Here is a 16757-nt window from a genome sequence, read left to right on the forward strand (position 1 = left end):
AGTTCACTTGCCCATTTCTTTATTGGTTCATTAGTTTTGGGAGAATTTAGTTTTTTAAGTTCCCTGTATATTCTGGTTATCAGTCCTTTGTCTGATGTATAATTGGCAAATATTTTCTCCCACTCTGTGGGTGTTCTCTTCAGTTTAGAGACCATTTCTTTTGATGAACAGAAGCTTTTTAGTTTTATGAGGTCCCATTTATCTATGCTATCTCTTAGTTGCTGTGCTGCTGGGATTTCATTGAGAAAGTTCTTACCTATACCTACTAACTCCAGAGTATTTCCTACTCTTTCTTGTATCAATTTAAGAGTTTGGGGTCTGATATTAAGATCCTTGATCCATTTTGAGTTAATCTTGGTATAGGGTGATATACATGGATCTAGTTTCAGTTTTTTGCAGACTGCTAACCAGTTTTCCCAGCAGTTTTTGTTGAAGAGGCTGCTATTTCTCCATCGTATATTTTTAGCTCCTTTGTCAAAGATAAGTTGCTTATAGTTGTGTGGCTTCATATCTGGATCCTCTATTCTGTTCCACTGGTCTTCATGTCTGTTTTTGTGCCAGTACCATGCTGTTTTTATTGTTATTGCTTTGTAATATAGTTTGAAGTCAGGTATTGTGATACCTCCTGCATTGTTCTTTTGACTGAGTATTGCCTTGGCTATTCGTGGCCTCTTGTGTTTCCATATAAATTTCACAGTAGATTTTTCAATCTCTTTAATGAATGTCATTGGAATTTTGATGGGAATTGCATTAAACATGTAGATTACTTTTGGGAGTATCGACATTTTTACTATGTTGATTCTACCAATCCATGAGCATGGGAGATCTCTCCACTTTCTATAGTCTTCCTCAATCTCTTTCTTCAGAAGTGTATAGTTTTCCTTGTAGAGGTCTTTCACATCTTTTGTTAGGTTTACACCTAGGTATTTGATTTTTTTTGAGGCTATTGTAAATGGAATTGTTTTCATACATTCTTTTTCCGTTTGCTCATTGTTAGTGTATAGAAATGCTAATGATTTTTCTATGCTGATTTTATATCCTGCTACCTTGCTATAGCCATTGATGATGTCTAGAAGCTTCTGAGTAGAGTGTTTTGGGTCTTTAAGGTATAGGATCATGTCGTCTGCAAATAGGGATATTTTGACAGTTTCTTTACCTATTTGTATTCCTTTTATTCCTTCTTCTTGCCTAATTGCTCTGGCTAGGAATTCCAGTACTATGTTGAATAGGAGTGGAGATAGTGGGCATCCTTGTCTGGTTCCTGATTTTAGAGGGAATGGTTTTAATTTTTCTCCGTTAAGTATAATGCTGGCTGTAGGTTTGTCATATATAGCTTTTATAATGTTGAGGAACTTTCCTTCTATTCCTAGTTTTCTTAGAGCTTTTATCATGAAATGATGTTGGATCTTATCAAAGGCTTTTTCTGCATCTATTGAGATGATCAAGTGGTTTTTGTCTTTTTTCTGTTAATGTGGTTTATTACGTTTATTGATTTTCGTATGTTGAACCACCCCTGCATCCCTGGGACGAAGCCTACCTGGTCATGGTGAATAATGTTTTTGATGTGTTGCTGAATTCGATTTGCCATTATTTTGTTGAGGATTTTTGCATCAATGTTCATTAAGGAGATTGGCCTATAGTTCTCCTTTTTGGAGGTGTCTTTGCCTTGTTTTGGGATAAGTGTAATACTGGCTTCATAAAATGTGTTAGGCAGTTTTCCTTCCCTTTCTATTTCGTGGAACAGTTTAAGGAGGGTTGGTATCAGTTCTTCTTTAAAGGTCTGATAGAATTCAGCAGAGAATCCATCAGGTCCTGGACTTTTCTTTTTGGGGAGACTCTTGATTGCTGCTTCAATTTCATTTTGTGTTATAGGTCTATTCAGGTGATTAATTTCCTCTTGGTTCAGTTTTGGATGATCATATGTATCTAGAAATCTGTCCATTTCTTTAAGATTTTAAAATTTATTTGAATATAGGTTCTCAAAGTAGTCTCTGATGATTTCCTGGACTTTCATGGTGTTTGTTGTTATCTCCCCTTTTGCATTCCTAATTCTACTAATTTGGGTTTTTTCTCTCCTCATTTTAGTCAGGTTTGCCAGGGGTCTATCGATCTTGTTTATTTTTTCAAAGAACAACTTTTTGTTTCATTAATTCTTTGTATGGTTTTTTTGGTTTCTATTTCGTTGATTTCAGCTCTTATTTTTATTATTTCTCTCCTTCTATTTGTTTTGGGATTTGCTTGTTCTTGTTTTTCTAGGAGTTTGAGATGTATCATTAGGTCATTGATTTGGGATCTTTCAATCTTTTTAATATATGCACTCATGGCTATAAACTTTCCTCTCAAGACTGCCTTAGCTGTGTCCCATAGGTTCCGGTAGGTTGTGTTTTCATTTTCATTGACTTCTAGGAACTTTTTAATTTCCTCTTTTATTGCATCGATGATCCATTCTTCATTAAGTAATGAGTTATTTAGTTTCCAGCTGTTTGCATGTTTTTTGTCTTTACTTTTGTTGTTGAGTTCTACTTTTACTGCATTGTGGTCAGATAGTATGCACGGTATTATTCCTATTTTCTTATATTTGCTGAGGCTTGCTTTGTGCCCTAGGATATGATCTATTTTGGAGAAGGTTCCATGGGCTGCTGAGAAGAATGTATATTGTGTAGAGGTTGGATGAAATGTTCTCTAGACATCTACTAGGTCCACTTCATCATATTTTAGATCTTGGATTTCTTTATTGAGTTTTTGTTTGGATGACCTATCTATTGATGATAATGGAGTGTTAAAGTCTCCCCCAACCACTGTGTTGGCGTTTATATATGCTTTTAGGTCTTTCAGGGTATGTTGATGAAATTGGGTGCGTTGACATTGGGTGCATACAGATTGATGATTATTATTTCCTTTTGGTCTATTTCCCCTTTTATTAGTATGGAATGTCCTTCTTTATCTCGTTTGATCAATGTAGGTTTGAAGTCTACTTTGTCAGAGATAAGTATTGCTACTCCTGCTTGTTTTCGGGGGCCATTGTCTTGGTAAATCTTCTTCCAGCCTTTCATCCTAAGCATATGCTTATTTCTGTCAGTGAGATGAGTCTCCTATAAGCAACAAATTGTTGGATCTTCTTTTTTAATCAATTTTGTCAAGCGGTGTCTTTTGATGGGTGAATTAAGTCCATTAACATTAAGTGTTAGTACTGATAGGTATGTGGTGATTCCTGCCATTTAGTTATCTTAGTTGTTTGAAGGTTTGATTGTGTGTACCTAACTTGATGTTACTCTCTACTGTCTTGCTTTTTCTTATCCTGTGGTTTGGTGCTGCCTGCCTTTTCATGGTTAAGTTGGGTGTCACTTTCTGTGTGCAGGATCCCTTGCAGAATCTTTTGTAATGGTGGCTTTGTGGTCACATATTGTTTTAGTTTCTGCTTATCATGGAAGACTTTTATTGCTCCATCTATTTTGAATGATAGCTTTGCTGGGTAGAGTATCCTGGGGTTGAAGTTATTTTCATTCAGTGCCCGGAAGATCTCACCCCACGCTCTTCTTGCTTTTAATGTTTCAGTTGAGAAGTCTGCTGTTATTTTGATGGGTTTACCTTTGTATGTTACTTGTTTTTTCTCTCTTACAGCCTTCAATATTCTTTCCTTAGTTTCTGAACTTGTTTTAATGATGATATGTCATGGAGTAGTTCTATTTTGATCTGGTCTGTTTGGTGTCCTGGAGGCCTCTTGCATCTGTATGGGAATATCTTTCTCTAGATTTGGGAAATTTTCCGTTATTATTTTGTTGAATATATTACGCATTCCCTTCGCTTGCACCTCTTCTCCTTCTTCGATGCCCATGATTCTCAAGTTTGGTCTTTTGATGGAGTCAGTGAGTTCTTACATTTTCTTTTCACAGGTCTTGAGTTGTTTAATTAATAGTTCTTCTGTTTTTCCTTTAATTACCATTTCATCTTCAAGTTCTGAGATTCTGTCTTCTGTTTGTTCTATTCTGCTGGATTGGCCTTCCGTTTTGTTTTGCAGTTCTGTTTCGTTCTTTTTTCTGAGGTTTTCCATATCCTGGCTGTTTTCTTCTTTATTGTTGTCTATTTTTGTCCTGAGTTCATTTATCCATTTATTCATTGTGTTCTCTCTTTCACTTTGGTGTTTATACAGTGCTTCTATGGTTTCCTTTATTTCTTCTTTTGCTTTTTCAAATTCTCTATTTTTATTGTCTTGGAATTTCTTGAGAGTCTCCTGTACATTTTGGTTGACCCTATCCAGTATCATCTCTATAAAATTCTCATTGAGTACTTGTAGTATGTCTTCTTTTAAATTATTCTTGTGGGCTTCATTGGGTCCTTTGGCATAGTTTATCTTCATTTTGTTGGAGTCTGGCTCTGAGTTTCTGTTCTCTTCATTCCCCTCTGGTTCCTGTAGTAATTTTTTGCTGTGGGGAAACTGGTTTCCTTGTTTTTTCTGTCTTCCTGTCATTGTCCTTGGTGTTGTTACTGTCCCTGTACTGTGTGTAATTAAGTATTTTCTAGCTTGTAATAATAACAATGGTAATATTGAGAATGGAAGAGTGAGCTGAGATGGAAAGCAAGAAGTTAAAGAAAAGGGGAAAACAAATATACAGAGAAGAGGGAGAAAGCAGAACAAGGTATCAGACAAGAGAGTTTCAAAGGTATAAACAGGGAGTGTTAGTGTACTAATCGACAGTAAGCTGAACAGACAATAGAGAGACAGAGAGAGGATTGAAAATCAAAGATAAAAAAATAAAAAATAAGTATATGAAAGTAATATCTATTTATAAAAATGAATTAAAATAAAATGGAAAATAGAAAATTAAAAAAAAAAACAAAAACAAAAACAAAAAACTTCCAAGTTTATATGCAATGCAATTTCTGTCTTAATAATTTAGATGTCCGTCTCAATCTCCAGTCCTGGAGTTGGTGCCTCAGATGTTGTTCTGTAGTTGTCTCATGAAAGGGGATGCATAAAGTAGAACAAAACTACCCTCACACACACACAGAAGAAAAAAAAAAAAAAAGCCCCACCAAGTGTCCCCAGTTCAAATGCAATACAGTTTCAGTAAGTTTTTCGGCTTGCAGGTGTAATTCGGTTGTTCTCTCATCAAAGGTAGGGAGAAAAAGAAAAAAAAGCGTCTGGAGGCAGTTCTGAGAGTGGTATCTGCAACGGTGGCTTGCCTGCCTGCTGCTCTCAGCCTGTAGCTGGTGGCGTTATTTATGCAGATCTCTGGGGTGAACTAGCACTCACCTGGTCCCACAGGCTTTGTTTGCTCAGAGTTCTCCTGTGCGGGAGCCTCTGCTACAGGCTTTCCCCTTTCCAAGCACTGGGAAAGGTGACACTGCCTCGCGTTGTCAGGCCTGTGTGTTTATTTACAGTTCATGTGGGAAGTGGGTCTTCCCTCCTCTCACCAGCTTCCCCGCTCCTGGTTGCTGGGCGCGCGCCCCGCTCCCGCCAGAGCCTCTCCGGCCCACCCGGCTCATTTATTTACAGTCCCGGGAAGTTATTCCCTTCCCCCAATCTTTAGTGCTAAGGGCGCCCCACCCTCTTTCCAGCGTGTCTTAACTGTTCTTATTGCTTGTTACTCAGTTTCTCTTTTTTTCCCGGGTGGAGGTCAGTCTGTCCAGGGGGCTATGCTGCTCTGCTCACCTGGTCCGCGTCTTCCCAAGCCGTATGGGCGCCGGCCACTGGCGGCCCCGGGGGCCCTCCTCAGTTCTCCGTTTAACGTGAAGTGGAGATTCTCTGCCGCCGGCTGGAGGTGTGGAGGGGTCAAAGTTATGCCTTTTCTCAGTGATTATGCCTGCAAAGTGTGTCTCCAGCGTCTCTCCAAGATTTCACTATAGGAGGCTCGCTTTCTGCTTCCTACCTCTAGCCGCCATCTTGGAATTCTCCTATTGGATTCTTTCTAACTGCACTGATGCTATTATCAGAAAGAAGTTTATGTTTTCCATTGCATGTTTAAATCTCTTCTTTGAGTGGTTCCTGATAATAGATTAAACTTCAAGGGTATAATTTTCATTACTTTTTCTAGGAGAATTATTTGGAAAGTTGGAAAGTTAATGTCATTTTTCTATTTTTTAAAAAAATGTTTCTTTAAGCTAATGTTTCATTTCAAAATTGTGAAATAATTTTGAAAACATGATTAGCTAATGTCAACTATTACTATCCTTTTTTATGTAATAAAAATTTTATTCAGCACTTGAGTAACAAAAATACTTCTCAATTTTCTATCTTTATTCTACAGAATGGTAAATAACACTGACCATCTCTGGAAAGGGTATTGATTCGCCTCATGTAAAGTATGCTCAGTTCTTTTCCGGTGATGTGAGTATCTAATCCTCTTAATCACTTTAATAAGGTTGAGAAATTGTTATGACTATGATTCAGATTGACAACAGATTTTTGTAGAGTTGGAATTTTTTTTTTTTTTTTCGGTACTGCGGTTTGAACTCAGAGCCTCACTCCTGTTAGGCAGATGCCTTACCACTTGAGCCACTTTGCCAGTCCAACTTGACAGAGATTTTTAGAAAAACAGCCAGGTGCAGTGGCTCACACCAATAGTTGGGAGGATCACTGTTCTGTTGAAGGCCAACCTGGCAGAAAGTTAGTGAGACCCCATCTAAACAAAACTTTTGGGCATGGTAGTTCACATCTGTGATCTCAGCTACATGGGAGGCATGGGTAAGAGGATTGTGGTCTGAGGATGGCAAAAATGGTAGACTCTACCTGAAAAATAAGGGGGGAAAAAAAAAGATTAAGGGGTCTGGCCTACCAAGCGCTGTCCTAGCAAGAGTGAGAGTGGGGCCCTGAGTTTAAATCCCAGTGTCTCACTACCACACACCCACAGGAATAATCCAAATAGTAGATATCTTTGACATTAAGGTGAATAAGTTTCATTTCATGTGATTAGAAAGGAGTGGATTTTCAAATCTATCAACCTTGTCTTTTGCCATTTCTGTTTTCAACTTTGGATTTTCACTCAAACATGAAATTGCCATACTTATTATTTTTAACTGCTTAATAGTCCAGGAACTTGTGACACAGAAGGCTAGCTGTTGAAGAGAGCCAGTTTTAGATTCTGTGTTACAAGCAGAGTATTAGCAGCATGTTACTTCAGTGCTGCCTTTGTGAGCAGATTGAGCACCTTAGCCTTTTTTCCTAACTGAGGATGATAATAGAGTTAAGACTGTCAGCTAATGTAGTTGCTAGCTGTTCTTTGGAGTCAGGCAAAAATACAAATTTAGATGGTTATATTATATTGAGTGTTTCTGTGCTTGGATATGAACTGTAACCACCAGTTCATATTAAATAAGCCTATGAATGAAAGTATTCCGGGAAGTTCAGATATTAGAGGAGATAAAGTATCTATTAGCTCATTAAGTGCGTCTTTAGAGTCTAATGCAGAGTGCGTTTAGCATAAGTATTCTCTAAAATTTTGTGGAGTCTGTGTTTCACTTAAATTCCTTCTGTTTTGGTTGACAGTTCTATAATCCAATAAGTAGACATTAAGATAGGTTTTCCCTATTTTTTAGGTTTTTCTTTAAAGTTTTTTTTCCCCTTTCATTGATTCTGTAACTTAGTCAAAAGTCTCTGGAATAAGTCCAAAAGATGTGCTATGTCGCCTGAGTTTCTGCTGAGTAGCTATGTGCTTGGGAAGGCACTTTATCTTTTTCGGGTCTTAGTTTCCCTCTTCTTCTTTAATTTTATTTAGCTGTTTTTGGAGGCAGCATCTTGCTGTATAATAGACTAGGCTGGCCTGGAACTTGGTATGCCACTCACATTGGCCTTCAGCTCTCTATCCTACTCTTCAGCCTCCTGAGTGCTGGGGGTGATAGATACATGCCACAGTACCAGGCTGTTCCACATCAAGTTTTTATCATCTTCCATTTTAATCAGCTTTTGTCTCTTTTCATGTTTTTACTTGGATTTTCTTGTGTATGGTAAAAAGAAGGAGATGATCACAGTATGATTTCTTAAGTCACATGACTTATTGCCATACATAGAGAAACTTTTCTTCCATTCATAATGCTTGGCAAGGGAAGAATGACATGAACAAACTTCACTAGGCACACATGATGGGTGTGGTTACATGGCGAGTGAGCTCCCAGACTACTGAGGGCCACTGGCTCAGTTAGGATGGAAGTTGGCTTCTGTGGAAAATAAAGTCTGCATCGGACATGCACCTTAATGGGAGAGATTCTTGACTTGACTACCACAGTGGAGATACTCAAAGATAAGAAGACAGGAAGACTCTTAAGGCCAGTTGATGCTAGAGGGCCAGTGTTAGCAGATGAAGCTTCAAAGCTCTGAGTCCTGTTAGAGCCTGAACTCTCATACTGCATTTCAAAGTCTAGTAGTTAAGGCCAGTAATTCGCATATGGAGTATGAAGAGGTGTGATAGAACATTCCTGAAAGAAGAGGGTTCCCAGGGGAAGGGCTATTGGCTTCAAGTTTTCATAGACAGGAATTAAGGGGAGTGTTTACAGCTTTAAGAGTTCACATATTGGATGATAAAACATCACATTCTGGAAGGTAGAGGAAATATATCCCAAGTTCTCATAGCAAAATAAACTCAATCAGTGATTGACACATTGGAATACAATCCTACTTTTCTCCAAATCCTTATGTTATGAAGAGAACATTTTGCACCATTATCTACAGTCATAGACTCTGTTCTTAGACTTTAGTAAGTTCTAAAGATTTGAATTATTGAATCATTTTTACTGTACTGTCAAGTTTGTTTCCCAGTAAAATGTCATTTTTTATGTATTCTTACTTCTTGTCATTTTCTTATTTTAAAACTAACCTTCCCTCATTTGATGGTGGGAATGACTGAGAAAGAGGGCAATATGCATAACTAGTAAGAAGGGCCTGAATACATCTTTAGCTAATGATAATTACTACAGACTCTAGAATGTGTTAAATTATCCTGTACTAAATAGCATACTTGCACAACAAAACTAACTTACATTGCCTAGTCATCGTGGATAAAAGGATGAAAACAGCAGGAATTCAGCTGAAGTAAAAGTTTGGTTATCCAGTAGAAGTTTATTAACTGTTGTTGCTTTACAAATGAGGTGGTAATATTCTTTTTGCCCATATGATTAATTACAAGGTTAATCATTTGTGAATGCTTTAACCTTCTTTGCCCTACATGTTTGTGGAACTTAGTTTATGAAAGTATGTTTGCACCTCATGGCTAATATAAGAAGGTATTATTGTTTTAGATATTATTGCAAAATATTTTATATTTAATGTTCATGTTATAGTCTTTTCTTAGAATACCAATTTATGAACTAAGCCATGATTTCCAAATTTAATTATTCTTTTATGTTTTAAACATGTTATTGCAGTGTAGGAATTCTTCTCACGTTATTTTCAATTATTATTGGCCTGAGTCTGCATTCATATTAGTAGTTCAAAGTGAAAAAAATTCTTATCCAGTGAGTAATCCTTGTGCATAAGAAAATTAATTTAGTTCTTACATGTCATCTTTTTCTGTTATTAAAGAATTGCTGGTATCATGGACTTAAATGACCTAAAAAGGTCATTTGCTGCTATAATTTCATGATTATGTGTTTAAGCTAGGTAAATTATGAGAAATAAAATTTGAAAATGTCATAATGTATTCCATGTTTATGTTAATGCACATTGGGATATTATTCTCAATATCCAAAAGCTTATAATCTTGGCAGTTTTTCAGTAAAACTCTATCCTGAATGTCCAGTGCTTCATGCACAGGCTCCTGCTTATTGTGCCCTGAGCACTCTTCTGTAGTGATTAATCTATTCCATTCTGGCCACTGGAGCTTTTTTCCTTTAGCTGTGTCTTTATGTTAGGAGCCTCTCTTAGTACAGGTTACAGACATCTAATTTAAATAAGGTGAAGCATAAAGGAAAATTTGTCATTTCCCATTAAAAAACAAAAGTGCCTTGGGCTTCGGAAATACTTGAACAAGAGATAGCAACACTGCAGAACTTTCCTGTTGCTTTCCTTTCTTGGATGTCTGCTTTATTCTGCCACAGACTACCTTGCTTCTGTGTGATGAAGAATTTACCAGACTAACATCATCTGGTAGCTGAGCACAGTTATAGTGAATGTCCATGTTATCCTAGTCTAAGTAGAAAATTTTGAAGAAAGCAGGGGTTAGCCTCCTTGTATGCTCACCCTGTTCATTGGAAGTTGAGTATGAATGGCTCTTCTGAGAACATGTGCCTGGAAGTAATGAGGTGTTCTAGGCAGAAAAAGTAATAGGTGCCTACCATTCCTTTTTCTGTGACTTTTGGATTTAAAATGTTTTCCAATTGCTAGTGAATCCAGTATGATATGAAATATTATATTGCTTCACATACTGTGAAATCTCTACTTCTGACAGTTCTAACTGAAGTATTACGATGGATACTTTTCAGTAATAAATGAAATTCATATAATTTACTTTTCTTTTATGCTAATACGCAACACACAGAGTTTGAAGAGTTTTATATATAATTCTTATATGAGTAGAATAGAAAAATATCATTTTTTGTTCATATAAAATAATTCTTCAAATAACATATCTAAAGTAAGATCAGTTTATGAAATATTTTGATAGGAAGAAGACTGAAGATAGCAACAGAATGGGTCTTTTTCATTTTTAAGGGAAGAATGATATATAGAAACTGGAATTTTTCATGCTAATAAATTAAGGGATGAATAATTTGAATTTGTCAGTTACTTTTAAAAAGAACTTCCTAGGATTAATGTATTGCTAAATGTTTGACAGAGTGGACAAAGGGCTAAGGATTTAAATAGAAACTCAAGTACTAAGTATTTCTTATAAGTTGTTAGAAAAATATTCACATAATTTTTCAAGAACCTTTACATTTAAGAATAGTACAGAACTAGATGCCTATAATCTTAGCTATTTCGGAGACAAGATTAGGAGGATCACAATTTGAACCCAACCCTGGGCAAATGGTTCATGAGACCCTATCTCAAAAATACCCAATACAAAACAGGACTGGTGAAGTGGCTCAAGTGATAAAGCATCTGTCTAGCAAGCATGAAGCCCTGAGTTCAAATACCAGTAACTCAGCCAAATCAATTAATAAATAAACAAGTGAAGTACACAAACCAGTCGTTTCCAACTTTGTTGAATTTTCAAAGAGAATATACCTGTGTAAGTAATATAATGAACACATGAGGATAGATCTAGAACATTGCCAACCCTGCATAACATTTTATAATAGATCGTTTGTTAAACATGGTGTATAGATGTTTTGAAAAAAGTGAGTATCTCTGGTCAAACGTTTTCTCTCTCATCCAGGTGATGATATATTATGAGAGAGAAGCTAAAAAGATTAGTAGAATACAGTTAAAATAAGCATGTGCCTACAATTCCAGCATTTGGGAGGTAGATACAGGAGAATCATGAGTTTGAGACCAGCCTGTGCTACATAGCAAGCCCCTGTTTCAAAACAACCAATACAGCTGAGTGTGGTGGGTTATGACTGTAATCCTAGATATGGGGGGCAGGGGGCCAAAATTACAGAGATCATTATTCGAGGCCAGTCCAGGCAATAAGTTTTCAAGACCCCCATATCAACCAGTAAAGTGCTGGTGTGGTGATGTGGACCTGTCATTTCAGCTATGTAGGAAACATAAATAGGATTGTCATCCATGCTGGCCCAGGCATAAATGCAAGTCCATATTGGAGAAATAACTAAAGCAAAAAGGGCTTTAGGAAGCATGGCTCAAGTGATAGAGTACCTGCCTAGCAAGTGCAAGTACACTAAAAAAGCAAAAAAAAAAAAAAAACCCCAAAACAAACAAACAAAAAAAACCCCACCATCAGTATACAGTTATAATAACCAAATTGAAAGTAACCCAAGCATCCATCAATAGAATGGATAAACAAAGCTTTGGGCTAATCCTACAGTGAAATACTACTCAACAATGAAAAGGAACAAACTGTTGATACACACTTTATCAATGAATGTTTTAAAAAAAAAATCAATCTTAGTGAAAAAGCTTTACACAAAGGAGTAAATAGGGTTTAGATGCGAGATTATCAAACAGATGAAAGTAGCTTCTGGTGGAAATAAAATAACAAGAGTGCTTGCCTCTGAGGTAGAGGGACAGAGATTGGCTGGGAAGGTGCTGAGTGATGAGAAATAATCAGTATTTCCCACAGATTTGAATATCACAGGTGTTCATGCTTCTCAAAATCTTAGAGGTAAGCATATTTGTGTATTTTCTTTTGTGTACATTTTACCTCAGAAGAATAAGCACTAAGCTCTAGTTAATGATATATATGCTGAAGTATATAAAGGAAAGTATACAGATGTCTATAACTGATTTTGAAATGCATCCAAAAATGCAGTGAATTGAGAGATACATAGATAGAGGAATAGATATATATGTAGCAATACAAATGTTGAAAGAAAATGCTACAGTTTAGGTGGTTGGGATATGGGTGTGTACTGTAAATTTATTTTAACTTTTATTTAAAATTTTTCACTATAAAATGTTGGAGGGAGAACCTGCACAATCAAAATAATGATGAAAATAAAATCTTTGTTTAATGAGGAATAACTTATCACAAGTGTTAGAAAAAAGCACATTCCGTAATGTGTATAGGCACAAATATGCAAGGCACAAATGGCTTGCAACATATTAGTTTGGATCCACAGAATGTGTTTTGTGTATGCATACATATACGTGTGCACAGATAATTTTGAAGCATGGTGTTGCTTTGTAGCCCAGGATGGCCTTGAACTCAAAATCGTCCTACCTGTGTCTCTCAAGTACTAGAACTTCAGGCATGTCCCAGCACCCAGCTTTTGTATATTTTTTAAATTAGTCTGTTCTTCTTTTTTTATTGTCATATTATTGTTGTACTGGGGGTACGGTGCGGCATTTACATAAGTGCTTACAATATATCTTAGTTAAATTCACCCCCACTATCATTTTCCTTTACCCCTCCCCCCCCTGCATTCTAGAATAGTTTCAGCATACCTCATTTTTCCATTTTCACATGAGTACATAGTATTTCCACCATGTTCACCTCACGCACCTTTTCCTTATATCCTACCCCATCCCCACCCCCGGACGGGACCTTTTTATCTTCCTGTCCTTTTTTTGACAAAAGACATTTTAGTTTGTTTAAGACATCTATACAGAGAGATTCATTATGACATTTCCATGTATATATGTATTGTATCCCAAATTCATTCATCCCTCCATTTTTCTCCTTTCTATCTTAGTCATCTTCTTACAGTGATTTTAACTGGTTTAAAAATTCTGTATCATTCTTGTATAGGAAGTACATCAGCCACATTTGCCTTCTTCCTTCTTTTTCCCTCCCCCTCCTGTTTTTTATTCATATCCTTTGTCTTTTAGGTGAATGAGTGTGTTTCTAAAACTAGGGATACTTCACGTAAAAATTCTAGATTTCTGCCTGCTTATTTAAAAAAACACTTGAAGAACAAAACAGTGGAGTACAGAATCAAAAGATAAATACAGATTCGTTATGTAACATATATATGATAAGGGTGACAATTCAGATTGGAGAAGAAATATATTATTCAATAAAACTGTTAGACACCTAGCTCCCCATTAACAGTGAAAGCCCTAGCCCTTTTACAGTCATTAAGTGAGTATAAATTATATATGGAACAAAGATTTTAATTGTGAAAAACTATTACTAGGGTTCCTTAGTCCATCAGTAAGCAGAGTGGTTTTATCTATGATTTTAACTAGAGACTTAAAGGAGTACAGCTGCCTACATCCTGAATTCTTTCATTCAAATAAGTCCTATAGTATGTTGGAAATAGAATGATGTATGCTTTGGGAGTCAGTATCTTAAATCTTATTTTCTACTTCTTTCTCAAACTTTCTGCACGATATAATAGAACCTTGAGCCTTAGCTTCCTTAACAATCCATTAGCATGAAATGAAATAAAATAACATCTATCACAGAGGGTTGCTGTAGGGATTAGATGAGATTATATTATATAAAATTCTTAGTCCGTTTCCACCTAGAAACTCTCATACTCTATAGAGTGTGAGATTTCCAACAGGCTAAGGAGACTGGCCTAGAGTACACGCTTATCTATAAAGGATAAAAAATTCCTCAGCTGCTACTTCTGTTATAAAATACATAGTGAGAGCCTATATGTTGTGCATAATGTTTGGCACTAGAACAATAAAAATTAAAATAGAAGAGATTACCACTTTTAAAAGCCTTGAATTCAAAAGTCAGGTTTTATATGAAAGGAATTTGGGTAATAAGAAATTTATGATTTGGCAACTCTCAAACTAAGTAATGTTATTCCCTCTAAGGAAACATTTTCTGGTATGCTATAGTACCATGTGCTAGTTAAAGGAAGCATGTAGAAGAAATTTCCTAAGCAAAATGAAGAGCTCCACTGGGCTACAACCATGAGTGTTCCATTTTTCATAGTAACTATTCAAAGACTTCATCACAGAGATGAAAAACTTACGGGTTTGCTACGTCATGAATGAAGTGGTGCTTATTATGTTCTTTTATGTACCTCTCTTTTTCACTTACATTTTTCTGGTTATTAGTATTTGCTTAGGCTTAGCTAAGAAAATCATTCATTTTCGCCAAATGAAGTTTGACTTCCCAGTCAGTTTTGCTGATATTTGGTAAAGGAAGGTAATACAAACTATTTTTTCAGTAATTTTCTATTTATATGCGATTGTAGAGTAATACATTTGAGATGGTATTAACACTGTCCTTTATCACATAGTCTGTACTTAATGTAAGCTATGTACCTAATCTTTTATATTGGTATTTTTTGACATAACTAAAATTTTGTTTCCAAATATTTACCAAAATTGAAAACAATTGTTTCATAATAAATTGGGTTTTGTATTACATAGGATGTCCATCTACTAATAAACTCAGTACCTGTACCAATTCATTTGCCATGACAGAAACAAGGGAGGGACATGCCGTTATTTTCAGTAAAGAATTTTATATAGAGATAATGAATCTTTTGCATTCTCACTAATCATATGGTCTTTGGTAGGCATTGCTAATAAGACTTTTTTGTTGTTGTTTTTCTTTCAGTTTGCTGGAAACCATGTCTCACTATACAGATGAACCCAGATTTACCATAGAACAAATAGATCTGCTTCAGCGCCTTCGACGTACTGGAATGACTAAACATGAAATTCTTCATGCCTTGGAAACTTTGGACCGTCTTGATCAAGAGCATAGTGACAAATTTGGAAGAAGATCCAGCTATGGGGGAAGTTCGTATGGGAATAGTACCAACAATGTTCCAGCATCTTCCTCTACAGCTACAGCTTCCACACAGACCCAGCATTCGGGAATGTCCCCATCACCTAGCAACAGTTATGATACCTCCCCACAGCCTTGCACTACCAATCAAAATGGGAGGGAGAACAGCGAACGATTGTCTACGTCCAATGGAAAGATGTCACCAACTCGCTATCATGCAAACAGCATGGGTCAGAGGTCATACAGTTTTGAAGCCTCCGAAGAGGACCTAGATGTAGATGATAAAGTGGAGGAATTAATGAGGTTAGTTACTTTGCTTATTGTGAGTTTGCCAAAAATGTCTATGTTCTTTTTTTTTAAGTTACAGGCTGTATTTCTACTACTTATCTATACTGTGATTTCTCTTTCCATTCTTTGGAGATGAAAGAAAAGTTCTGATTATATTATTTAATTCAGATTTTCTCTTCTCTGCTTCAGCCCTTTGTTTTTTCTATTTAATAATCTTTTTTTCATTCTCTCTGTTTATTAAAGGTTCATCTTCTCTTTATGGTTCTAGCAGCTAACTTCTGACAGACAGAAATTAATCCTTAAGTCCATCATTGTGAGTACTTTCCTGAGGGATAAGATAAATTTGGGATCTACATTGTGGACCTCTACAACCTTCCGATTAACAAAATATAATTTGACCAACTCTTAGGTAAAAAGTAATTTTAACAAGAAAAATAGACATGACTTCTGCCCCTAAAAACCTAAAGTTCTAATTTTAGCAACAGATGTAGTGCATACATGGACACACACACACACACACACACACACACGCACGCACACACTATTAATTACATGGTAAATATGAACACTTGAATTTTAAACACTAGGAACAGAAGCCCTATTCAACAAGAAAGCCTTCAAACCACATCTGGGATACTTTGAGGGTGACAGCCGTGTGTTTTCTATTATCATGTATCCAGAAATTAAAACTTTCCTCAGCACATGGTAAAGGCTTAACATGTTAAAGCAAGTGGGTAAATTTGATCTAAACCTTAAAGATAGCCTGTGGTTTGAAATATTGGAACTTTATTTAAAGCTAAGGGACTAGTAAAAAGTATCAGAAAAGACAAGGTACATCTTTAGTTGATAAAGATTACAGATAGGCCAAACTGTGATGGTAGCAATAATATTTTAGGGACAGTTCTGGTTTTGGAAGGCTCTGGGTTTCATACTAAATAATTTGTTTACTTTGTTTGGAATTAGGAGTTTTTATAGGTCTTTAGGAATAGACCAAGCAAAGTATTGTTTTTAGTAGATTTTCCCTGCTGTGGAAGGGTGAGAAGCTACATATAAGTTGTTACAGTAGATAATAAAAGAAGCAGTAGCAGGAATTTTTCAGAAATAAAAATAAAAACTGTAATTATGAATTAAAATTCTTCCTAAAGATTTTAAGACTTCAAGATAGAATAGTGGTGACTTAATACTGCCACATGAGATCCTTCCTTAGTACCACAA

The 16757-nt window shown here is 36.1% G+C and overlaps 1 protein-coding gene across 14 annotated transcripts in view; it reads left to right on the forward strand.

The window, feature by feature from the left end:
- Hmbox1 (homeobox containing 1) overlaps positions 1-16757 on the forward strand; it is a 168642-nt gene that overhangs the window by 60947 nt on the left and 90938 nt on the right. For 13 of the 14 annotated variants that reach the window (XR_002212020.2, XR_012441577.1, XR_002212021.2 and 10 more), the window contains exons 2-3: positions 6249-6328; positions 15081-15557. Coding sequence is in view for 11 of the 14 variants with exons in the window: in XM_020157962.2 (XP_020013551.1) it covers positions 6306-6328; positions 15081-15557 (500 nt within the window). In the remaining 3 variants the exon portion in view is untranslated. The remainder of the gene's footprint in view (positions 1-6248; positions 6329-15080; positions 15558-16757) is intronic. The other variant, XM_074055260.1, reaches the window with a different exon arrangement.

This window comes from Castor canadensis, chromosome 14, assembly GCF_047511655.1.
Source record: "Castor canadensis chromosome 14, mCasCan1.hap1v2, whole genome shotgun sequence".
Classification (NCBI taxonomy): domain Eukaryota; kingdom Metazoa; phylum Chordata; class Mammalia; order Rodentia; family Castoridae; genus Castor; species Castor canadensis.